Here is a 26,647-nt window from a genome sequence, read left to right on the forward strand (position 1 = left end):
GTTTGACCCAGTGACATCATGTTTTGCATAATTTTGCATTTTAATGAGTTAGTCATTTAAAAGGTTACAAAGAAACCATAACTCATAAGTAATTAAATTATTTAGCAGAAGAAATATAAGAAGGTCTTCTGACATAGGTCACAGTAGGAAGGAAAGAGCATAGATGCATTGAATTCAACCTGTTTGTGGGAGACAGGTATGAGCCAGACACTTTGCTCTTAGTCCAAGTGATTTTTTTCCCCTTCTAGAAATGGCCAAATACATACACCTACAAAAACAATTGATTTTTCTTTCATTACGATAGAAGAGTTTTAGACTGTACTCACAAACAAAGCTCACCAATAAATGTGAGTTACATTTCAAGTTCTAGGTATTTATAAGATTTTACTGAAAACATTGTGCATGAAATGCATTCCGTTTCAGCTACCAGACAAAATGCCTGAGTATAGACCTACTAAGATATTGGTGCTTAATCTTATTCTGTACTGATGTAATACATATAAATGCTTGGAGATAAAAGGTGAACAGGAGGACTTGTTAACTTATATGCCCTTCTTCAAGCAAAACGTGTTATAAACCTAGACTCACCTCTAAGCCCACCAAAAGATTTGTTGAACAGTTCACAAAAAAGCTGCCTTTAGAAAATGTTTCCCACTATTACAGTAGGAGAAGAAATGAGTTATATCTTAGTAGGATGAATCAAATTATAGCTTCTTGTGCTCTATTACTGTTTTTCAAAAATCAGAATATTAAAATTGTAATATCTATATAAATGTATATATACAGTTTATATAAAACTATGTATGCAGTAGGAAGTTAGAAAGATATGCTCTGATATGCCGTGAAGGAGGTAGAATGTTTGGCGAACTGAACTTGGAGATGAGAACTCAGATTGTATAGTGATGTGCATCCTAGAAATAGCTTAGGTCCGCGTTTCTCAAACTGTGGGTCACGACCCCCCGGGGAGTCACAACCAACTTAGAGGGGGTTGAAGTATCTCAAAGTTTGAGAACCCCTGCCTTAGATAGTTAGGAAGGATCCAGAAACTCTTGCATTTGTATCCCAACTCTGCCATTACTTTCTATGTAATGGTCAGAAAGTCAGTTGACCTTCCTCGTTTAGTTTCCCTGTCTGTAAAACGGATAGAATGATACCCAGTACTCATCTGGCTCTTGTGTGGATTCTTTAGTGATTGTTTGTTACATATTGCTTTTAAAATGTAAAGTGCTATGTAATCTATTCTTGAAACTCTTGGTCAAGTCAGCTTTCTGTCAAGATGAAAATGACAGCTGCCCAGAGGTCTTATAGAAGATCTTGCACTCCACGGAAGCCCTATAGTCTTTATGGAAGGAAAAAGGGAAGTAGTTGCATGGAGAGGGCAAAAGGCCAGTGAAATGTGGGCTGTTGGCACAGAGGAAACACACACCATATCCAAATAAGATGGCATAGACAGGGCTGTATGGGAATAAGTACATGAGTTAAGAGAACCCCAGACTTGTATATAGAGGCTCAGAATGGGGTAGCAAGTATTAATCCAACCTGGAAAAGTGAGTGTAGAAAGTCTATGTTGCAGTATTACAACCTATCTCGGGTGTTGTTGGGCTAACTTCTGTCATTCAACTCCACAGAGTCCAAATGCCATTTTTAGGGAGTTTTGATTTGGCTGAGGACAGTGCTATAAAAACAGTATTTGGTCAAGGAAATAATTATTTTTTATTTATTCACATTTGAGTTAAGGATGTGTTGTAGGAATTTGGAGATTTTTCAGGTGTTTTACTGTCCATTGGAAATTAATTGTATATGCTAAAGTATGATTAAATGATGCTGTGATTGAAAAGGCACCGAAACTCCATATTAGGAGTAATGCACACAGTAGATTTCCATGAAGTTTGTGAGTATTCAGAAAAATAAAATGCTCACAGATTATAGAACATTTCTTGGTTTGTCCAATTTTGGATTCTGGACTGCACATTATACAGTAGTTAGGGTACCAGTACTTACCAACAGAGAGATTGTGGTCAGTTATAGATAGATGCAAACTACAAAATATTGGCTTTTGTAGTTACCTACCTTGTAACTACAAAGTCATGCCTGCTCTGAAAATGGAAGGTGCAACACTTTTCAAAAGTAGATTCAAAATGTAATAACTATTCTGTCTTTTAATATTGAACATTGTGATATTACTGATTTAATATTATTTTATTAACATCAGGTTAGCAAATAGCAAAGCAGAACATGTTAATTGAAGAATGTATTTTTACTAGTGTAAAGATAGTGTGTGATAAAATAAAACAAATACAGTTCTTGATGCAACTAGATATGGACCAAATGCAGTGAGAAATTAGAACACAGTAGTCAGAGAAATTTAAGGTTTGTTTTGTAGTTCTAATATTCATTAAAAGTTAGTAACACATCAGGTGACTATGGATAAGTGTAAAGTGAATGTTTTGAAATAAATAGCAGTTGGGTGACCTGGGATGACAGGGCTCTAGACAAGGGTATGTGTTTGTCAATATAGCCTACATGTTTTACAGACTCCTCAGGGAAAAGGAGAAGATACAATTTCACCTTTTCTGTGCCAAAACATTTTAATTATATCTTCTTCCAAGTACAGCGGTTCAGTAACCAAGGAGCTGACATTGATGCATGTGTTGATAAAGCTGCAAACATTCAAAATGAGATTAACAAAGATTTTGAGGAAAGGGTGACAGCTAATTTTGCACAGTATTCTGCATCTAATTCAGGTCAGTGTAATGATAGAATATTTTATAACTGTTGTGTCATCCAAAGGGACTTTTATGATGTTTTGTTTTTGTATGTGTGTGTATAAAAAGTACAGTTCTAACATATCTTTCCATCAAGTTATACCTTTTTTTATGGAACATCAATTGGTTGTATATGTAAGCATTTTGAAAGAAGAAAACTAGCATTTAGAAATAATTTTATACATGAATCACCCTATATCAGATAATCGTGTACTTTTTGTCTAATTCATCTTGAAATACTAATGTCAAGATGTGAAACAGAAAAAAACAAATATTACAAAAAGAACCACGTAATGTTGCTTGGTATATGCAAGAAGACCAATTGGAGAAAGTAATATTAAGTGTATTTAAATGATCAAACTGTAGTTTCTTTATGTTGTATGTGGGACCTTTTGAGAATGTCGCAGTGTATTTCTTTCTATTCTCCTCTTTATTTGAAGGCAGCTGACATTCTTCTTTCACTTTTCTTTTTGTTTGTGAAATTTTCTTTTTTTTATCCACTCACTTCTCCATCTGCTTTCACTTTTGTTTGCTTGGGCCGTCTCTCATCCCAACTTGATAATGAGGAATGCAGTGTGACCCTGACCTCTATCAGCCCATGCATGACCTTCTGACTCCCCCACATAACCTTTGACCTTTTCTTTGACAGCTTGATTAATTACCCTGTGTTATGATTTATGAGTAAGTGCTATGTAAAAATAATAGACAACAGGTGGTCCTCTACAAACTTTTTGTGGCATGTTTTCTTTTCCTGCCTAACTTGATGAGGTATTTTTAAGTTGGGAACTTGCTGGGACAATGTATGTTTGGCAGTAACACAGCGTTTTTAGACACTTGGACATAGCACTAGAATTCAGGAAGCTAAGAGTTGAGGTGTAGCTGGATGAAAATATTACAAAGTGTTAGCAGGGTGCAGTTGCCAAAATGCAGATTGGGTGGAAACACAAAACGGAGTCAACTGACATTTCAGGCATTCCAGTCTCAGGTCACGTCTTGAGAAAATTACTCAAATAATGGAGGGGGCATTTTTCAAGCTGAGCTGCATCTCCAACAGCTATGTTTACTTTAACGCTTCACTAGTGACTTCTGATTGGTTGTCATGACCTCATCCCACTGTTGCACCTAGGATGTTGCAACAGTGACATATATGTACCCTTCTCATGAAAAAGATGGGAAATAAACAGAACATACATCTTTCAAGAAGATGAATGGACATTGCTAGTGTCCACTTTAACCATGGGCAGATTTAGTTTACAGACCAAAACACTTTGAGTAGCTTTTCCCTTGAGAATTAGCTCTAATCTTGTTGCAAATAATCTGAATAGAATTCTGAACTTGAAGAATCAGATTGATAAAGCTTAGGAAAATGATCTCTTATAGATCCTTACTTACAGGCCAAAAAGATAGTTACATAGGTCAAGGGATTCCACTCTAGCCCCTGACCTCTCTGGTCACATATGGCATCCCATTTTGGTGGATTATTATGCAGAGCTGAATGCTTTCAGCTCATTATTCATTTAGCCAGCCACAAGAGACTTGAAAAGATTCAGAATTTACCTCAAATATTTTAGATTGCCTTTGACCTTACTAGAGCTGAGTAACAGGATAAATTAACTTTGATATCACTTCAGTTACAAACATTTGGTGTAAAGTTCCAATAAAAGATAAAAGTACCATCCCATTTCATATTGCTATATTTTAGTGACTAGTGCAATTCTCTATCTGTATGACTTTATTTCAAAGCTTTTGTATTTATTATTTTTGTGCTTGTCAACACCTGTCTGCTTTCCCATTAGCAATCATCTGTTGAATAAATGATAAGCGAGCTATTATATATTTGAAACTCTATGTATAGACTAGGAAGTAGGGCTTGAATGCAGTGCTCTTTTACAATTCTTAAACCTCAGGGAGTAGTTAGTTATATGGAATATGGATTTTTAACTTACCTTTCTCAAGCAATAGTATTTGAGGAAATACCTATTAATATGCTGGTAATTTAAGCCTTTACTCTGATAGAGAATTTACAATTACATCCATTGAATTAATAATTTAAGAGTGATGAATTATAGGATGAAGCTTACTTTTATCAATATCTGCCTTGATTATCACATCTAGTCACAGATGTACTATGCAAACAAACTTGGAGTTAATTAACTACAACACATATATTCTCTCAGAGATATAGTAGTAGATAGGGTTGGTTTGTAACAATTGATTGAATAATTGAGCAGATAGAAAAAATTGGACCAGTCTCAAAACAGAATAATCTAATTATGAACACTTAAAAATAGCAGCTTATAAAGTGTAACTTTATAGTATAAAACTTATCAGTAGAACAGTTTATCTATTTGTACACAGTAGCTATGTAAAAAAAAATGCTAATTCAACTTTATTACATGAATTGCATATCTAACTTTTTACAGATGCACACGGTGTAAAGAAATTCTCCTAGGAACATGTATTTATTTATGAAAAACTTCATCATATCCAATATTTTAATAACACTACATATGCTTCTAGATTTAAAGCGAGAATCTGGGTTACAGTTCTGAACAGGCTTTTTAAAGAATATAATTTTAAATAGTATGTGTCCATCTTTGTTAAACATATTATTTCTGATGAACTCTACTGACAAAGAATATTTTCAGTTTTTTAAGCTCCATGAACTTCTGTTTGTTCTGTTGTGCACTGACATCATCGTTAACCTTACAGATATTTACAAATCAGTATAGAATTTATCTCTTTTCTGTACTTGCAGTTTTCTAATAGTACTTTTTTGTTTTAAATGTTAATAGGTGACTATCTTTGACGTGTGATTCTGCAAATGTGTGCTACTTATTATAGATTTTTTCCAGACATTGCTGGGACCTAAGAAATGCATTGTTTTCATAGGTCAGCAAAGTGAAGATGGGCCTTTAAGATGAGGTTTCTTGATGTAATATGTTTGTATGATTTAGTACAGCCTGATAGAGGTTAAATTCTGGTGCAGTTATAGACGCTACATTGTATAACTATGTGGTTTCATATGAGTAAGTGTAGTATGATAGATCAGACTATTTTGTTGATGCAATTGTTTGTGTCTTACAACTTGGGTTGAAGTGATTGTGGAAGAAAAATAGAAAACACAGAATGAAAATATGTAACTTCTTATAAATTAAGCAATATTAAAATAGAATAATTTTTAACAGTAAGTTTTGAGACTTTTGACAATTTTTTCTCAGCCATTACTTAATTATTGTATTGTTGCAGAAAGGAAAAGTCTGTTTGAAAAAGTTTTTAAAAATTCAAAAGGTAAAGGGAGACATTATGCTGTTTAAAAACTAATTGATAAAAATCCTTTAATTGATTTATGTAGTAGTGAATTTTAAAATAGAATCATTTTTCATCTGTTGATGTCTCTGTGAAAAATTGACATTGTGTCCTCAAAAAATTGGACAAATGACTCATGTAATTTTCAGTTACATAATCAATAACTTAGACAAATTCAACTTCTTTGAAGATTTATGTGTCTGTTTTGTGGACAGATTTTAGTGGGCATAGAGTTTCAAATTTCAGTAACTCTTACAAAACCACAATGAATACATGAATTTGGCTTTGTATAGAAAGCAAAAAGAATCAATATACAGACTATCTGCACTGAAAATGAACAGATCAAGAAGATGGACAACAAACTAAAGCATTTTACACTACAAGTTAAAATCGCCAAAGAACCTCATGTAGTTTGTTTTGAAAACATCGTTTTCCTCCTACCATTTAGCATAGCACAAAAAGTGTACTTTCATAATACTCTCCTAATTCACTAATGTTTTTACATAAATGTACTAAAGCTCTACTCTGTTTTGTGACGTGTTTGCTTTAGATTTATAAACTTAAATTCATTTTTAAAAGCTGAAAAATATAGTAGTATGGTATTTTTTCTGATGTTAATAATATTTTAATATATTTATTGCTTTAATAACCAGTTATGGGATCGGCTCATTTCAAAGCTTTGTGGTGGGTTGGGTTTTGTTGATTTTTTTTTTTTTTCTGAAATTTTTTTTTAAGTTCAATTCACTCAGAAGAGAGGGCAGGGAAGAAACATGACAGGAGACCACTTACTCATGGTACAGAATCTAGTGAGGAGGCAATTTTCTCTTTGGCCTATGGTGACCTTTTTTGACTATGTTCCCTACACCAGAGACAGTGTACTGAATGCCTCTATTTCACCCTGTTTAGCAGAGTGCAGCAGTGTCCTTTAACTTAGTTTTGGTGGGAGGAGAAGTTATAGCAGATATTTGAGAAGGGCGTGAAAAGTTGTACAGGCACAAGCAAGAGGGGTAGGAACTTCCTTCAAATGTGATTTTAATAACTAGTCGAGTGTGTCCAACTGTAGAAAATCACCAACTGACAATCTGTCTACCTGACAGTGATCACAATGCTTTACAAGATTTTTGAATAGCTATACAGATTAGAATAAAGCAAGACCAAATAAAGTATCTTTTGTTGGCGTAGATTTGGTTTACTTTGGTCAGTTAGGTATTTAGGCTTGTGGATCTTCTCACTTGGTCTGAATGTAAAATTTAAAGTTTTAAATAAGAAGGCAAAAATTATGTTATTTTGATCGCTAATTAATACAAAAATTAAATGTTTTGTTTTTAAAATGTTTTTAATTGGACCCATTCTGTTAACTATTCATCTTTCTTCTCCCCTTAAAATGCTTTCTACTCCCTCTCCCCTTAAAATGCTTTTATTCACATACATTTTATAATACTTTGTCAGCATTTTAAAAATTGTATAAATTGTATAAAAATTGCTTTTCAGTTGTTCCATTTCTTCAAGCACACAAATTTAGCACAGTTGTTTAAAATCAGAATCTTTTACAGAATGTAGATTTTCTCTTGGTTGCAGTATACAATGCATAACTTAATATCAAAGAAGTTTTAGTGCCATTTTAAAGTGATACTTAAAAAGTCGTTCTACCCTAACAGAGTTGGCTTGTAAGCAATATCGCTGAATCAGTGTTGATATTGATTCATGGTTACTGTCGCTGTCAGTTTGTGCATCGTATGCTGGTGGTCAGCTAGACAAAAGGTTGTTACTATTTTAAGCTGTGCTGAATAGTTCCAAGAGATGTTTTTGGAGGATATCCATTCTATTGTAAAAGTTGCATTAGTTGTACATAAACTTTGTTCATTATTATGTAGTGCTCTCATTATGTTGTTTTGGTTTTAGTTCTAGTAGCTTTCTGCTAAAGTCATTTAAAATAACATGTAGTTATTAATACAAAACTAACCCCAATACAGTTTGAAAAAAAAATTTAAAAGGGGAAACAGGAAAGTCATGTGAATATAAATGTAGAAATATGTATATACTTACATATATACACATCCATGTATTTCCCCTTAGTTACAGAAATCAAGCCCTTTAAGTTCCTTAAAATATTTCTATATAATTATATCCTTTATCCAATATGTAATCATTGATATGTTTTATCAAGAACAATACAATGAATTGAAAGTAATTTCCAAGACTAAATTTTTCTATTAATATTCTTTTATTTTGGATTTTCTGAAACAGGAAGGCTATGGAGTAATAGTACTGAATCCCAATGAGAACTATATTGAAGTGGAAAAGACAAAAGCCCAAGTACAGCTGTCTTCTGATAGCTCAGATGAACCTGCAGAAAAGAGAGAAAGAAAAGATAAAATCCAAAAGGAAACAAAGAAGCGACGTGATTTCTACGAAAAGTATCGGAACCCACAAAAAGAAAAAGAAACTATGCAGTTGTATATTAGAGTAAGTGTGTTTTAGTTTAATTTGCCCTTACTAAATTATGCGCTCAAGTATTTTAGTATACATATTTACATTAATAAATGTTATGTTTCAAAAAGTATAGACACACTACTCATGTCTTAAACAGTTCATTTAAAGTGAATGACTCCTTCTTGTATTGATATTTTTGTGATGTATTGATTGGGAAGTTTTGGAAGAGCTACAAACATTGCTTTGTGTCTTCAAAGGAACTTCAAGTAAACTTCAAAGGAACATACTAAGTGTTACAAAGATTGATTTAAAGATGACTTTGTAAAATGTTTTATGAGTAGATGTATACATAAGAAACACCTAATATAGTTTTGGTAACATATAAGCCACATAACATATCATGCATACATTTACAGTATTATGCTGTTGTCTTTGGGAGGCAGTAGTTATAGACTAATAATTTTTAATATATTACCTGCTGAATTAATAATGTATTGTGCAAAATATTGGTGTTCATCTTGTGTGGTAGCAGTTTTATCCTATAATGTATTGTTTTCATATGAGCAGCCATCCATTGTATTTCCCCTAAGCTTCTGAAGGCAGCTAAAGGGAGAGAGTTATTAATATCTTAATAAATATTTAAGCTAGAATAGTTCAAGAATGGTGTAATGAGGAAACTCTGTCCCTTGCTCTTTTCTTACTCAGCGAACCTTTGCACTTTGTAATGCTAGCAGCATGGGATCGTTATAACAGTGCTACCCAAGGATTTTTAATTCTGCAGGGGGCACAAACAATATTATTTGCACTTTGACACATTCTTCTTCATATACTTACTATGCATTATACATTCTAGACTGAGCCTTATTATGAAGGTTAGCATTTTTATGCAACATTAAAACATGTCAGAAATGCCACAATCTGGTTAAAACAGTAAGAATTTGCATGCCATTGTGGTGTGAAATAGAGAAACATCCAACAAAATAGGTGTTAGAATCATTTTAATTTTTAACGTGTTCTTATTAATTGTGCTTTAGTATAACAGTGATTTATAGTTTTACTGTCTAGCTAAAAATTCACACACTTGCCATGTGAGAAGCATTCACACACACTCATAATGCCTTCTCAGAAATTAAACTCTTTTCCTGAGTGTGGAAATGTAGAACCTTTCCCAATGTATGTAGAAAATGACCAGAAGGACACTTCTTTTTATGAACTGTACCAATCTGCCAACCAGCTGATCCCTGTTTTTGTGAGAAGCAGTCTTAATCTTAAGAAGGATGCTTACACTATTTGGGCCAGTTCTCAAGCTTTACCCCAACAATCTACCACTGGTATTAGGACTAGCACTAGTTTTTAATGACAGTGATCCTGTCACATTTCTTTCCTGTCTATGGTATCTTTCATTTTGTGGCTCTTTTGCCTGATAGAACACATACAGTGGTTTCATAAAAAAAACAAGTTAAATGCAAGTTTGTGTACTGTTCTCTTCATCTGATGAATACTTATTTCATAGCTGAGTACTGACACTTCCCCCATACACACCTGTTTTTTTTTTAAAGCATGGACAGTAACAAGTCTTCATGTGCAGTGCACATTGTGGGCCCAGTTCTGTGCCCTCTTAATTCATTGGTAGAAGGATGAACTAAAAGTTTGCAGATGTTCCCTGCATTCAAATCTGAAAGGTTTCTTTGCAGGTTCATCAATAAACACCCATGCCGAGTCTTGTGAAATGGGGTAAAAGTACCTCTGCATTATTGCATGCCTAGATAAACAATTTCAATTCACTTGTCTGCCTACTTTGAAAAAACCTGAACTATCATTAATTAGCAATAAAGACTGGCAATTATTCTGTGAGATTTCGGAACCCCTAAAATACTATAAAGTGGTGATGTATTTCTACAGCGCATATTATCAAAGCATTTTTACAAACCTTAATTAAGCCCTATATCACCCTTGTAAGACAGGTAAGCATTGTTATATCTATTTTGCCATTGGGTAAACTGTCACAGAAGAAGGCTAATTGTCACAGAGAAGGGAGATGTAAGATTAGGAAAGAAATAGTATTTTCTCACACTAGCCATGGTAAATATTGTAGTACAAACAGGCTTAAAAAAAGACACATATCTGTTGTTGAAGGAAAATTTGTTTATGCCATATGCATTGGCAAAACTGATGAACTGTTAATTAGTATGAATAGATAACTTTAGTTATGAAATCTGGGCCACTTAGATCAGTAGTTTTCAACCTCTTTTTCTATTTGTGGACCCCTTAAGAATTTTGAAGGAAAGTATGCCCTTTTTTGAAATCTTAGGCAGAAACTGTGGACCCTCTGTTGACCACACACCACAGGTTGAAATCTATTATTCTTTGGTTACAATAACCTTTTATAGACCCCTTATACAGAGTTTATAGAGCCTAGGGATCTGTGGACCACAGGTTGAAAACCTTGGTCTTAGATTTACAGTGGCCAGTTGAATAAGTGATGGTTGAACAAATTAAAACCGTGTGACTGATGCTTTAATGTACATAACGAGTATTTCTAAGTTTGAGAGTGGGGACAATTTGTTATTTGAGCTAGTTTCTTTCTCCACTTCTTTTTAAAATGAACATTTCCTTCAAATATTTTCTAATTTTTATTTCAAATAATGCAAATATCCAAAATACACAGGAATAAGTAAAAGCAGAGACCTAAACATTTAAAATTATCACAAAGTATAAAATATTTTATTTGCCAGATGAATGCAGATTGAATGACTGTGCCCTACTTCAAGAGTAGAGCATGAAAGATCAAAGTACTTGTTGTTTCATGCTGTAAGCGTCTTTAACTATGAAATAATGTACTTGCAGGCATATATTATAGCTTGTTAAAGGGATTGATTTGGTCTGGGCAATAAACATCATGTCAGACATAATGGCAAGAAAACCTACTTAATATGTTTTGTAATAAGACAGAATTTTTTGTTCTTGAAAACATCTGCCAACTGAATTCAAGAGTGAAGACAGAAAATGTCATCAATTTAGTATTAATCCTATAAATTTAGTTTTTTTTCAGCAACACAAACCAAGGCAAAAACTCCCTGATGATCAGCATTGACTATAATACTTCGTAAAATGATGAAACAAAAACATTTTACTTTTATATAATGTGTTAATTAATGCACAGTGAATTTTAATATTCTTAGTGATCAGATTTTAACAAGCATATTGCCAACAGATCATTTTTTAAAAGCATCTGTTTTTTTAATGTGTTGGATTGAGAATTGAGTCAAATAGCTAAATATGTACATACATACTTTTAAAAAACATATTTCTACCCCCTCTGTATAGACTTAGTATTTTTCTTTAAATCACCAGAGATTGCTTTGTACATATTGGGCTAATGTTTCCCCCAGAAATTTAGTACCCCAACTTTTGTTAATTACTGAGCTAAACAAAGAATGTGTTGGCCTCCAGCACAGCCTTTATAGCAATATAGACTTAAATTTGGCAGTATCATTTCCCCCATCTCCCACTCCCTGCAGATTTCTACACTGAAAGTGTCTGTTCTGTGTTAAGACACTCATAAATGTAAATCCATACTCAACCCATCCTAAATATCATATTCAACATCAGTACATGTGCTGCTATAGATCATAAAATATTGTATGTGGTGCACATAAATACCTTTTGCAACAATATTACAATTTGTAGTAGTATTCTGTATTAACAATCCATCAATTAAATGATGCTCTGATGTAGCTTATTCTTTATTCATTAGATAATATTTTCCTCCATTTAAACTGACAAATATTCCATAATTACCCAATCTATATTACCAAAGGACATAAAATATATCTTTGGTAAATTTAGCAATCTGATTATTTTTTCCTCGTCGGCCTGGACATAAAACAATTGATACCAGAATTTAGAATAAAATGGTAAAACGATAGCAACTTTATTAGTATAAAATAAACACTTCAGTCACTACAAATAAATGCCAGCAGGCAGGGAACTCTTGCAGATAATTGGGAGAGAGCATGTTCTTGCTGCTCATTGTTATTTAAGAATGGCACAACTGCCACTAGCCATAAAAACATAGGTGCTTGTGCATACTGATGTTTACATGGTCTGTAATGGGGACAACTGACTGCTGTAGCACCTCCTGCTTCTCACACTGGGAATTAGCTTAGTTTGTTAGAGTATGTTGCCTTCTGGCATTGTCTCGTACGTCGTCACTTTGCTCTCCACTGTTTTTGCCCTCTGGCTCAGCACACATCCTTCCCTGGACTGTGGCATCCTCTTCAGGATGCTGCCCTCCATTCCTCTTCTCTTCCAGAGCCATCAGCAGTCCTCAATTGATTAAACCTGTCACTGGATGACTGCAGCTCCAAAATCCAGTCCCTTGTCTCAGGGGCAAGCTGCAGACTGTATAGGCCATGCTTCAGTGTGGCTAAATGCAGTGCAATGGGGAAGGGGGGACCCAGGCCTGGCCACTACTCTGGGTCCCGGCCCAGGAACCCTATGGCAGCCTGCCCTCTTTCCCTCCCTTTGACTGCCCTCAGTGTTGCCTGGGCCCCATCCCTGTGACCTCTGCACCTTCTTGGCTAGTGTATCAGGGCCTATATTCTGTAAGGTATCAGGCAGGAACATCTCTCCAGCTCCCTGGATCCTTCCCTGCACTATTCAATCTCAGGTGATCCTCCCAGGGAACCAGTCCTTCCTCTTTGTGAGTCAGGACCCAACTGTTTTCTGCTCTGCTGAGCAGCTTCTTATATCAGAGCTGTCCCAGCAAGCTGCCCTATCATTGGCTATTTATGAGCCTCTCCCTGACCCGTGGGGTTTATGCAGGCTCCCTCCGGCCTGCTCTTAACCACTCCCTTGTCACAGTGGGGCAGCTGCCTCACTACATGGTCCAAATCTCTTTCTGGGGAATTGGATCCTTTCATGAATAAATTCTTATAATTCCCACTGGCTATATTAATTTTTCCTCTGTAGGAGGAAGAATGACCCTGATCTGCTGAAACACATAAACACGTGCTTCGCTTTAGGCACATAAATAGACTTATGAAAGTCAATAATGTATCTTTCCTCATAGGACTGTTTATGAGCCTGAAGTTTCATACATGCTCAACTGCTTTCCTAGATCAGGGTTTGAATCCCCCCGCCTCCCAATCTTTACCAGGCATAGGAAGGAAGAAACAATACTCCCTTACGTGGCCTGAAATGCTGTCTGCCAGGATGAGTAAGCAAATAACCTGGTATCTTTAAAAGTATAGGAAAAAATATACTATGTCCATGCAGTAATGGACTACAGTTACAAATGGAGAACATAAAATGGTCAGTGCAAAAATAACTTTATCCCACAAGAAGAAAGACAATAGCATGCAAGTGTAGGTAAGCAACTCCTGAGAGAACAACTCACTTTCCCAAGCTCACAAAAGTCTGAGGCAGAGCTACGAACCAGATCTCCTAAGTCCCACTCCAGTGCCTGAAGCAAAAACCCATCATTCCTCTTTTATAAATCCTTATTTTAGGGATTTTGCTCTGTGTAAAAAGTTGGTATAAAGTGTGTGATTTTTGAGAGATGGGGGAGTTCATTTTTAAGACAAATTAGATTAGTGATACTGCATTGAAATTTTAAAGCCCAAATACTCCCCCTTTGTTTCAGTAAAACTTCTGCTGCTTCCGTAGGACAGCAAAACCCCTGAGTGACAGAATTTGGAAGAAATGCGTATAAACAGTTGAAGTATCCTTGTCTTTAGGTCTCCCTTCAGGAATGTTAGGGCTTTAGCGTTTTTTAAAAAAAGAGAAAAAGTATGTGACCATACAGACACAGATAGCTTTCATACTCCTACAGTAACGTAAGTTCATAGCAGTTCATTCTGTAGATATCACAGTATATAAATACATTAAATAATCAAATTGTATATATTTATAAAATTTAATAGTATTGAATTATTTATAAGTTGTCTTGTTTTGCACTCACAATATCTATAGAAATTATGCTTTTTAATAAATATTAACATTACTATAGGAATATTACTATAGGGCTCTTTCCCACAGTGTGTCTTGCATCTACTAATCTAGAATAGTTGCAATGGTCCTCTTTTCCTTAAGCAAGAGAGAGATCAGAAAAGCAGATTCACAGGAGGAAGATTTTGCATCTCTGGGAGAGTGATACTGAGTCCTTATTCTGCAGTACTCACTCTTTTGTTCTGTATTTTACAAGTACAGCTAATCAAAGAAGAGGAATAAATCAGACCATCCAGCTTTCCTAGCTATCAAACACTTCATTTCATGATGCTGGCAAACCATGTGTTGTTAGATCAGGCTCCTAAAATGAGGCAAACTGTATGAGCTTCCAAAGGAAAAATCGGCTTGCATCTCTACTCCCACCATGAGTTCGATAGTACTCCTGTTGTTCTAAAAAATCATCTACTCTTATAGGTCATCCAAGTCATCCTTCCTTTCCCTCAAGATTCAGGCTAAGTAAAACGGGGCACTTAGTAAGCCAGTCATAAAGAAAACTGGCTCAGCAGAAAGCAGACCCACTCGTTCAAGACAAAGGTGAATGAAATTATTCAAACTTCTTATATTCAGACAGTGCCAATCTTTGATTATAGAAGTTACAGACTGAAAAGGCCTCTTAGGTCATTAGTCCATCCCTCTCCCAGTGCAGATTGTTCCCTATAGGTATTCTTTATCATGTATCCAATAGAAGCAAAAGGGTAATATCCTTTCAATTGACATCCAAAACAAGAATAATAACATTTCACTCGATGTACACAATCTCCACGCCATAAATACACACATTCTTCCATATATTTTGATAAATTGTTGTGCAGTTGGAAAATCTCGCTAAAACAAAGATCTTAGTGGGGGTCATAAGGAAACATCCACTCATGCACCAATCTTGAATTTTCTGCTCAGACTTCCTCAGTGGGAACTAGTTAGCCATAACAAACTATGCTTAATCTAACTTGCATCTCTAGAATGTAGCAACTTCTTGCCCACTTTACCCAAGCCTATATTCATAGAATCATAGGACTGGAAGGGATCTCGAGAGGTCATCGAGTCCAGCCCCCCGCCCTCAAGGCAGGACCAAGCTCCATCTACACCATCCCAGACAGATGTCTATATTTGCTATAAGGACTTGGGTCTGATTCTTTGTGAAGCCAATCTATACTCAGCACAGGATCCAAGGAGGAGAGCATCTTTTTAAAATCCCTAATTCCTCAATTTCAGGGTTGTTTTAGACCCTGGTGCACATTAGGGATGTTAAGCGGTTAAGTATGAGGCTTACCAGTATGCTTACTGATTAATCAACTCTTACCAGTTAGCTCAGGCAGCAGCCAGCTGTACCATGGTGTGTCAGTGGGCTGGGTGGCAGAACTCCTTTCCCTTCCTGTCCACCTTCCCTCCCCCCTCCGGCTTTAGTGGGGCCTACATTAACTTTTAACATCCCTAGTGCAAATTTAAAACATTCTCAGACCTCTTTCAAGTTATACCTGACTGCCAATACTCCAGAAAGGCCTTTTCTGATACTCTTACTTGATACTGTGTTACTTGTGCATGCAATGTATTCTTGTATAATATGGTTTTAATAAGACAGCAAAAGCAGCTCAGCTTTGGTCAGTGAATGGTGCTCAGAACTCCAGTCAGGACAATATCTGTGGAACCCAAAACCTATTCAGTCTTACAACAGTTTAAAATTTCTTCTGTGGGGATTTTTAGTGCTGAGGAGTCACTGGCAATTTAGGGTTCTTGTATTAGTCTGGGTCATAGCACCTTGCACTTTAACAAGGTGATGGTGACCTGGCCCCTGCCATTTAAAGACATCTTTTATCTATGTGTAACTTGTTAGTTGATTAATCTGGATGAAATCAGATAGGGATGTGGACCATGAACAGTCTTCAGTTGCTTTTGGTAGCATGTATGATGGGTCATAAACAAAACAAAAATCTATTTTTCCTCAGATAAACTGGTCTACTTTGGAATAAATTCATAGGTATGAACCAGAAATAGTGAAGCTGCACATTTGTGTAATTGTTCCAAGTCTCATTATGGCTGAGATCTGAGGCAAAAGTAGCTCAGTGATTTTTTTGGGGGTGGGGTGTGAGGGCGTGGGGAGAACTGGACATGGCAGCTAGGTTTTGACAAGAAGCATAGGAGCATATGTTGTACATGCTTTATAAGTCTGGTGCAGCAGAGTTAGAATAGCTCCTGAAGGCAGCAGCTGCTGTGCATCCCCTTTCTTCTTTCCTCAAGTGTACTTCATGATGTCTAGAATGTAATCTGGATTGAAAAAGAACCCACCAAATGGAGGGTAGGTGCTGTAGTGGCCTAGGGGTTAGGGCATTTGCCTGGAAAACACAGGGTAGTGGGTTTAAGTCCTGGCTGCCCTGGGAGTAGCTGGACAGCCAACACGAAAATAATGACAATTTGTATAGAAGTGGCTCTGTGGGCTAGTTTTTACTCTGGTTTTTCAGCCATAGGTTGTTTCAAGAATGGAACTACCTCATGTACCTGTAATGAAATCAACATTTTCAAGTCTTTACTTGATAACTGCAGGATGAAACGATTTTGCCAGAGTTCTTCCTCAACATCTCTCTGGGGTGGGGACATTAACAGATACAAATCTGACAAGATGGGAGATGTGTGTTTTGGCCTCTGGTGTTGATGGAGCCCAGAGAGGTCACTTGGAAATCATAGTGGTTTGAAATTCTTTCTACAGCTTTGTCTATCGCCTGATGGAAAAGCTGTGAGAAGCCTAGATACTGTGCTAATAGGTACTTTGAAAGTACTTGGTTAGAGATGAAACCAGTAGTGTGACTTGGAGGAAGCAGATTGGGAAGCAGGAGTAGCCTAGGTCTCCTATACCTTTCTCTGATTTAGAGCAATTCCTTACTTTTCAGCCATTTAGGGTATAGGTTTGTTGGACTCTAAGTGGATTATATAAGATCCACTGGTGGAGAAGAATTAACACTAGGCAGTGTTCCTTATATTCTGACAGAAGGGATACACTCTGTAGGTGGGACTTAATGCCCAACCACATTAAAAGCTATTCTTAATATTCCCATTTTCCATTTATCTCAGTGGAGGCCTCTGCCATTGGTCTTTTTGCCTCCTCTCCCCTCCTCCGCCCTCGCCCCCCGGAAAGGGTACATGTGAAAATAATGAGGTCTAAGGCAAAGGTAACTCATTGATTTTTTTTGGGGGGGAGGGGTGGGGGCGGACTGGACATGGCAGCTAGGTTTAGACAAGAAGCATAGGAGCGTATGTTGTACATGCCTTATAAGTCTGATGCAGCAGAGTTAGAATTGCTCCTGAAGGCAGCAGCTACTGTGCATCCCCTTTTTTCTCTCCCCAAGGGTATGTCTAAACTGCACCCCTCTGCCAACAGAGGGATGTAGATTAGGCACATCGCTCTTGCAAATGAAGCGGGAATTTAAATATCCCATGCTTCATTTGAATAGAAATGGCCGCCACTTTTTGCCGCTGCGGCACTTTGCCGGCAAAAAGAGGCAGTCTAGATGGGGATCGGTCGACAAGGAAAGCCTTTTCCAACTGATCCCTTATGCCTTGTGCAGCAAGGTTTACAGAATCGGTTGGAAAAGGCTTTCCTTGTCAACTGATCCCCGTCTAGACTGCTGCTTTTTGCTGGCAAAGTGCCACGTTGGCAAAAAGCGGCAGCTATTTCTATTCAAATGAAGCGCAGTATATTTAAATCCCCACTTCATTCACAATAGTGATGTACCTAATCTACATTCCTCTGTCGGCAGAGGGGTGTAGTTTAGACACACCCCAAGTGTACTTCCTAGAGAGTTATCTTGTCTAGAGAGTAATCTGGCTCCAAACAGGTTCACATCTGAACTCGTCTGTGGGGAAAATAGGCTGTTCTCGTTACCAATTTTTTTTAAATGACCGCTCATAAATTTCTTCACACTTTTACCGAGTTTTTTCTAAGCGAACCAGCTGGCAGTGAATCATTAGTGAAAATTACTTTTGGCCTCATGGTACTGTGTTGTGAACTTCTGAGGATTGGTGATTGCCACTTAAAATTCAACAGTTCTGGATCACAAGAAACAGTCTAATTATATGAGGAAAACAGTTTTAATCTAGATTTACTCTGCTGTGAAAAGCTTTGATTGGGGGTTGTGATTTACTAGGGTCAGTCTCCAGTAGTAAGAACTATCAATCTGTCAAGCTAGAAGAACTGTTTTAAAGTGAAGGATTCAGATATAGAAATGAAATTTTGAAGAAAAATATAACCATATTTCTTAGAGATAGTGAAAAATCACTCTTTCTAATCAAATATTCATTTATTTTTAAAATTTAGAGGGGCTGGCAAGTAAGGTATCAAGGTTGTGCCCTTGGCATCTAAAGGGTGAGAGAGTTTGCTCAGTGGTAAGAAAAGAATGCATGAAAGCATCTTGAGGACTGGTGCATGAGAACAGGATGTCAACAGGCTTCCCACTCTTTCCCCAGCCCCTCCATTTTCAATAAAATTCACCATAGAGAACAAAGTGCAAAATTAAAAAAGGCACATTATATTTGAAAACAAACTTCATCTTTGAAAGCATTGGAATTGCTAACAGGTCAGACTGGTGGCCCAACCAGTCCAGTAACCAGGATGCAACAGTGGACATGATCAGAGGGAAGCTGGTAATCACCTGCCAAGAGGGAGAGAATCTTCCTAACATTTCAGTTAGAGGTTGGTTTATAATTTGAATTGTAGGGATTTATATCCCTTCTAATTTGTGTGTGTATAATTCTTACTAATTAACTCTGGATGTTCTTGTCATTCAGCTTTTTTTATTTAAGTGATTGGTCTCCTTCAGAAAGAGATTTTACTTGTTAGTCTGCTCGTTGCTGCTTCTGTTGAGGAGAAAGGCCTTTGTAAAAGACCTGTGTATTACATTGAGCTTTGAAGGGGAAAAAAATACATGAACTCAGTTCTGATCTTGTCCTACTGAATTCCATAGCTGGCCACCCTTCACCAAAAATACCTTGTCCTACGAGCCAGAGCTTTGGCCTGGGTACTGTCAACTTCTTTGTCTTGTGAATCTTCGTATTCTTGGTGTTGTGTGGAGAAAGAATGAGTTTTTAAGGTAACCTGGCCTTTGCCCATTGAGGCCTTGAAGACGAGGAATTTAAATTGGATCTGGTAATGAACTGGGAGATGGGGCAGTCTGCAGAGCACAAGACTGATATACTCTAATATACCTCTTCTCTCAAGAGGCATATCTCACTGTGTTTCAGACCAGCTTCAAACATTCATATTTGCTCTAATGTCTTTGCCTCCACTTTTGAGTTTGAATTCCTTGTTAAGCGTACAAGGAACAATGCTAAACAGGGGCCTGCAGTGTATCAAGGGAAAACTTAAGGCTTCTTTGTTTCTGTTTTAATTTAAAATGTCTTATCTACTTGATAGTTGCCAGTGATTGGGGGCATATGAAAGTGACGCTGCTCTGACAAAAATGGCAATCAAGTTAGTTTACATTCAGTATAACCCCACTGAAACTCTTGTCAGTTTATTTTCACCGTGTCTTCTTAAAGGCTGACTAGTATAGATAGTTATCTGATACATTGCGGCTGTGTCTACATTGGCATCCTTTTCCGGAAAAGGGATGCTAATGAGACACTTCGGAATTGCAAATGCCGTGGGGGATTTAAATATCCCCTGCGGCATTTGCATGAATATGGCTGCCACTTTTTTCCGGCTTGGGGCTTTGCCGGAGAAAAGCGCCAGTCTAGAGAGGATCTTTCGGAAAATAAAGCCTTTTCCGGAAGATCCCTTATTCCTGATTTTAAGAGGAAAAGGGTGCCAATGTAGACACAGCCTGCCTCATTATCATGACTAAAATTATAGCACAGGAACCTAGACCTGTAGGTTTTATATATTCCTATGTCATCACCACTGAATCACCTGGATAGAATAGGACAGCCAAAGGCTACAGGTATAATTTAACATACAGCACTATGGCAATTGCCTAATTGGTGTGAGTAGTTTCCTGAATAATGAATCATTCTTCATTTTTCTGTGCAATATCTATACCTACCAAAATGAAATGTCAGGGTTTAAACAAATTGTGTCTTTCCAGTACTCTTCTAGTGCAGAATCTTCAAGATCACTGCTTCTCCCGCTCCCCCCTCCCCCCATTCACTCAAACACAAACAGTTACTGAACTGGATCCACAATGCTTCATGTCCCTTAATGTGGTAGGAATCCGTTACAGCTTTTCTTTCTAAACTGTATGAATGTCTTGCAATCATACTTCTCTAAAACTTTAATTTTAACATTTAATACTGTATTTGTCTGTATTTATTTGGTCATGTCTTGCAATGTTGACTTTTTATCAATTCAGACTGAAATATATGTTCTTTATAATCAAACAAATGTTTGAATTTTCTGAGATTAAATTATTATAGTGAGTTTTCCAATAGATGGCACTGCTGGGAATGAAACTAGTGAATGAGCTAATGCAGATCTAGTACTGCACAGAATAGTTGGGACTTTTAATGGTTTATAGTTTTTACAGGAAAACAGTATACATCATAAGTTTGAGAATGCTTTGTACCTTTGGCAAAAATGTGAATATACCAAATAGATTGCTCAAGCAATGCAGAAGGACTCTGCTATTAAAGCTTTTTTCAAATATATGTGGTGATAATCTTAGCAACTGTCATGTAGAGATGGGAATTGTACATCAAGATAGAAAGGAACCCAGTTGCTTCTCTAGTTAAGACAGTATATAACATCAGTGGCTTTTCATTTGGTATCAGAATGTTTTGAACTATTGTGCAGTATATTCAAACATAGTGTCAACATTTATACTGTAATTTAACAGAGTAATCAGAATGCTGCTCTAAATTCTTACGCTGCAGCTCAAAAGATCACAATACTTTAGCTTTAAAAGTGTCCCTCTTTAAGTTAGGAACTGAAGTTAGGGTAGTGTTGTCTCCCAGAAAGCATATTTTAAACTTTTGTTTTGTATGGTGTCAAAGTATTTGGTGTTGCATTGAAATATTTGAAATGAGTTTTGATTAATTATTGGTATAATATGAAAAAAGCAAAATGATTTACATAATTTTTTATAATTTATTAAGCATGAGGTGGTCTGGAACGGGGGATAAGAGGGAACCAGATTGTGAAAGGAAGCAAGGAGGGAACTGCAGAACAGAGCTTGCAGACAAGACTATAGCCAAATGGTCATACCATCCTTCTAATCAACCAAAGTCCCCATTTCTGAGGATTTTGAAATTCTGGCTAACAATTTTCTCTTTTCCCAGAGACTTTGGGCTCAGTCTATCCAGTCATGTACTAGACTCAACGAAAGACAAGGGGCAGTCATGCAGAAGATATGCAAGGGAGCTACTAAGGCTCAGTATGTTTCAACAGCTTGCTTGTGACAGACTGCTAAGTTAGCCAGAGCTCTGCCACTATAGCCCGGCTGAAAAGACCAAATGGAAGCAAACTGAGCAAGCCCAGGCCCGAAGGGCTAATGGAAGCAGCTGTGGGCTTCCTTAGCCAGAGGTATCTATTTAAGGTGAGGGAAAGTGGAGAGGGAGGAGCAAGGAGCCAGGATGTGGCTGAGTGTGTGCGCACCCGAGCCAGAAGGAGAGGCTGGCTGAATTTGCTGTGAACAAAAGCTCTGTAAATAGAAGATGGTGGGAAATTGGCACTGACAATAAAAGGCAAGGGTGACTACACCAGAAAGGGTCTCTGGTTGATTTGTGACCCAAGAAGGAGTCTTTAGGCAAGGAGCTTGGGCAAAGACTTTGCCACATGCTCCAGAAGCTAGTGACTTGGAGGGATTTTTTTATAGTGCAATAATGTTATGAGGCCCTAATTGTGCTAAGCGGTACAAACACATATAACAGAAATAGTTCCTGCCGCAGGGGTTTACCATACAAGATATGAAAGAACAAATTGATATAATGAAGAGATGGCAGCACAAGGCCATAGTGTGACAAAACTGGACCACATGAGAACTGTAGTCACACTATACCAGTTGCCTAACCATTGTTGAATTTTTTGTAGGCACTGAACGGAAAGAAATATTTAAGGCAGGATTTGAAGGTGGGCTGTGTAGACATTTAGGGGAAGTTCCTTAAATGTCTGGAATGTGGCTAGGCAGAAAGCATGAAGCTGTTTGTTGAAAACTAACAAATGCACAATGAAGGCTAGATAATGGAGCATTGGCTTCCTGGACCTTCCACTCCCCACGCACAGGAACTCCTTTCCTCAAGGCCTGGGGCCCAGCTCCCCCACCCTTCCAGATTAGGTAAAGTGAGAAGGGGCCCAACTGCAGTATGCACAGGGCCCCAGCATTCTTTAATCTGGCATTGACAAAGGGCCTTAAAAACAAAGATAAATGCAGGTTGGACCTCCCTGGTCCAGCACCCATGGGACCTCACTGGTCCTGAACAAGCGGATTTGCCAGACCATAAAGTCTCTCCCCTCCTGGCCCGTGCTAAATTGCTGCCTCTCCCCCCACCTCCCACCAGGGCTCCAACCCTCCCTGCTGCTGCCTGGTCACTCTCTGGGCCAGAGCTCTCTAGCTCCCACTGGTCCCGCTGCTGCTGGGGCTGGAGCTGCCTGTCAGTGGCCAGGGCTGGAGTCAGAGTGCAGGAGCTGCTGCTAGGGCCAGAGCTGTGTGGCTGCTGCTGGCCCCCTGCTACTGCCCTGCTGCTCGGGACGGATTTCTCCACTGCGCCATACACATATACCCCGGGGCTCCTGGCTGAGTCACTGCCCCCACCTTACCCCTGCTGAACTCCTGCCCCGCAGACAGATCTCCCTACGCCTGGACTTCATCCTGTTAAACCACAGATGTTGCCGGACCAGAAAGTCCAGGTTAAGAGAGGTACAACCTGTAGTTTGAGTTTGTGTTGGGGAATAGGAAACCAGTGGAATGACACAGAGAGGCTGAACAACAAGGAAAAGGCAGGAAGCCAACCGTATCTGTTTCTTCTTTAGGGAAGCAATGGCTCTTGCCTGCATGACTGCCTGGCCTCAGGATCTCTCATCTGCTCCTGCTCTCTGGATTGATGTTATACAATTGTATATCTCTGGTCTGTACTCTAGAGAAATGTCTAGAAGATATTGTTATTTGGGTGGCAAAGCTGCCTTGTCTTCAGCCCTGAGAAAACAAAAGCCTTGCTGCTAGGTCTAGGCTGCTATTATAAACATATTTCTGTCTTTTCATATCCTTGCTTACTGTGGGCAGTCTTTTGAAGTTAGTCTTGTAACTTAAAATGTTGGTGCTAATTTGACGATAGTTTTACCATAGAAAGCTTTATTTTACATTTGGTAATTCGCCTGGTCTATGACCTTATTTATCCAATGATAAATCTGTACTTATTTATTCCACCTTGTGAAGTCTCCCCGTGAATCTTAATTACTGTAGTTTCTCCATAGAATGACTTGTGTTTTGCTCCCAAAATGAATATTTTTGGTGCTAGGAGGTATTTAAATCCTTCATTCCTGTGTTATTTACACTGGCTGCCAGGAAAGGTTTTTTTTTTTTTTTTTTTTAATGTCCTTAATGGTGACGGTCCTAGCTATATTTGAGATCTCCTTTTTGCATCTTGGTCTGCTGTCATTCACCACTCGCTATTTAGGAATCTCAGTGAGCAACTTCGCTTTTGAGAGCAACTCAGCTTTTGTTGTGCTGGATCTTGAAGCATGGAATCTTCTCAGACCATTTGAACACACTTTTAGAAGGACTTCTTGAAGCTTTTTAAAGATTAACTTAGTTCATTACATCCTTTTACCTGTTCTGTTCCCTTTCCTTTCCTGAACTACCCTCAAGATTGAAAGCTTAAATAAAAACAGAGCTTTTAATCTTTTAAATTTTTTATTCTGCTTTAGACCAGCATATGCACTCTAGCACTGAAGTAGTGTATTTTACATATGGTTATACAATTTTATTATATTAGTAATGAGTATTACCAGACTGGCACATTGAGAAATAAAACTGCCATAGGCTTCAAATGCTGCTTTCTTAGTGTGAACTAACAGAGAGCTCAGTACTTTGCCATATGAAATATTCTTTTTAACAAATTTTGCCTCCCTAACGACACACAGATATAGCAACTGAGCTAAATTCAACTTTACTACAAGCCCTTAAGGGATGCTACAAGAGCAGAAATTGGATGTCATCCTTTCCTAGGAGGCCTGTATCCCAAAAAATGGTCAGAGAAGAGAAGACTCACATTTATAGAATCCTAGAACTGGAATGGACCTTAAGAGGTCATCAAGTACAGTCCCCTGCATTCATGGGAGAACCAAACACCATTTAGACCATCCAGCTCCTCTATTCCTTAGTGGAGTACTTTGCATTTGTTCTTGTTCACTTAATTTCTTTACCACAGATCATTTCTGCAGTTTGTCTAGACCACTTTGAATTATAATCACATCCCGTATAGCACTTACAACACCTCCCAGCTTGATATAATCCGCAAACTTTGTAAGTGTACTCTCTATGCCATTATCTATATAATAGATGGAAAATATTAAGCAGAACTGGTCCCAAAACTGATCCTTGCAGAACCACATTTGTTATGCGCTTCCAGCATGACTGTGAACTATTCTCTGGTAATGGCTTTCCAACCATACACCCACCTTATAATAGACCAGTGCTTCTCAAAGTGGTCCGTGGACCCACTCTGAGAAAGCTGCTACCAAGCCACTCCAGATTGTTTACTTACCAACTCTGCAGCCACGTAGCCTCATGGCTTCCATTGGCTTCAGTTTGCCGTTTGCAGCCATGGGCAGCCGCATGAAGCAATGCTACTTCCTGTTGTCATGCTGCTTCCATGGCTCCTCTTGGCTGCAAATGGTGAACTGCAGCCAATGGGAGTCATGAGCCATAAGTAAACAAACCTGAGCAGCCCTGTAGCAGCTTTCTCAGAGTGGATCTATGGACCATTTTGAGAAACACTGTAGTAGATCACATCTAGGTTGTATTTCCCTTGTTTATTAAAGAGAAGGTCATGTGAGTCTGTATCAAATGCTCTACTAAAATCTAGGTAAGTGACATTTAACACTTTCCCTTATCCACAAGACTTGTTATCATATCAAAGAAAACTATCAGATTGGTTAGACGTGATTTATTTTTTACAAATCTATGCTGACTGTTACTTATTACCTTATTATCTTCTAGATGTTTGCAAATGGATTCCTTATTTATTTGCTCCATTCTCTCCCCTGGTACAGAAGTTAAACTGACTGGTCCATAGTTTCCTGAATCATCCTTATTTCCCTTTTTATAGATGTTAACTGTATTTGCCCTTTTCTAGTCTTCTGGAATATCTCCCATCTTCCATGACTTTTCATGGCTCAGATATTTCGTTAGTCAGCCCCTTGAGAATTGTAGGGTGCATGTCATCAGACCGTGGTGACTTGAAGACATTTAACTTTTCTAAGTAATTTTTAACTCTTTTCCTGTTTTAATTTCTAAACTCTCTCATTTTCAAAGATATTCCTATGCTGGGCTCCCAAATGTCACCAACCTTCTTGGTGAAAACCGAAACAAAGAAGTCATTAAGCATCTTTGCCATTTCCACATTTTCTGTTATTTTCCCTCCTCCTTGAGTAACATCCTACTCTGTCCTTGGTCCTCGTCTTGCTTTTAGCACATTGCCTTAGCAACATCCATCAACATGGCTATTGTGAAGCACCCAACGTGTTTTAAAGTGGTTCTCCTTCTGTCCTGCACAAAGTCCAGGAACTTTCATGTTACATGTTTTAAGAATTATATTAAGAATTGTTGTTTGATTCTTCAGTTGGAAAGCTCAGCTAAAATCACAAGGCTACGTACCATTTATGTTCCATTTAAACCTTCAACGCAATGTGTAATTGATATACAGATCTTGTGTGGGGTCTCTCCACAGAGGTGAATTTCCTCCTCTCTTGAATACCTGACCTTATAGCGACATCATGGTGGTTTTCTCAGTTACACTGAGTAAGCTCAGCCAATCTGGAAAAAAGGGCTTTTCTGCTCTGTGAAGTGGTGTGCAGTCTACCAGCGTGAGCATCTACAGCACACTTGATTACCATATAATTCACTATGGGGAAACTACAGTGTAGTAAAACTCCTGGAATATGGTTTAGCATACTGTGCTTTAAGTTGCACTCCAGGGTACAAATAGTG

The 26,647-nt window shown here is 37.7% G+C and overlaps 1 protein-coding gene across 3 annotated transcripts in view; it reads left to right on the top strand.

Moving 5' to 3' along the window:
* The window catches only part of ARB2A (ARB2 cotranscriptional regulator A), a 340,644-nt gene that overhangs the window by 142,365 nt on the left and 171,632 nt on the right, over nt 1–26,647 (top strand). For all 3 annotated transcript variants that reach the window (XM_075932154.1, XM_075932155.1, XM_075932153.1), the window contains exon 7: nt 8,322–8,540. In XM_075932154.1, coding sequence (XP_075788269.1) covers nt 8,322–8,540 — 219 coding nt within the window. The remainder of the gene's footprint in view (nt 1–8,321; nt 8,541–26,647) is intronic.

The sequence above is a fragment of the Pelodiscus sinensis genome, chromosome 6 (assembly GCF_049634645.1).
Source record: "Pelodiscus sinensis isolate JC-2024 chromosome 6, ASM4963464v1, whole genome shotgun sequence".
Lineage (NCBI taxonomy): Eukaryota > Metazoa > Chordata > Testudines > Trionychidae > Pelodiscus > Pelodiscus sinensis.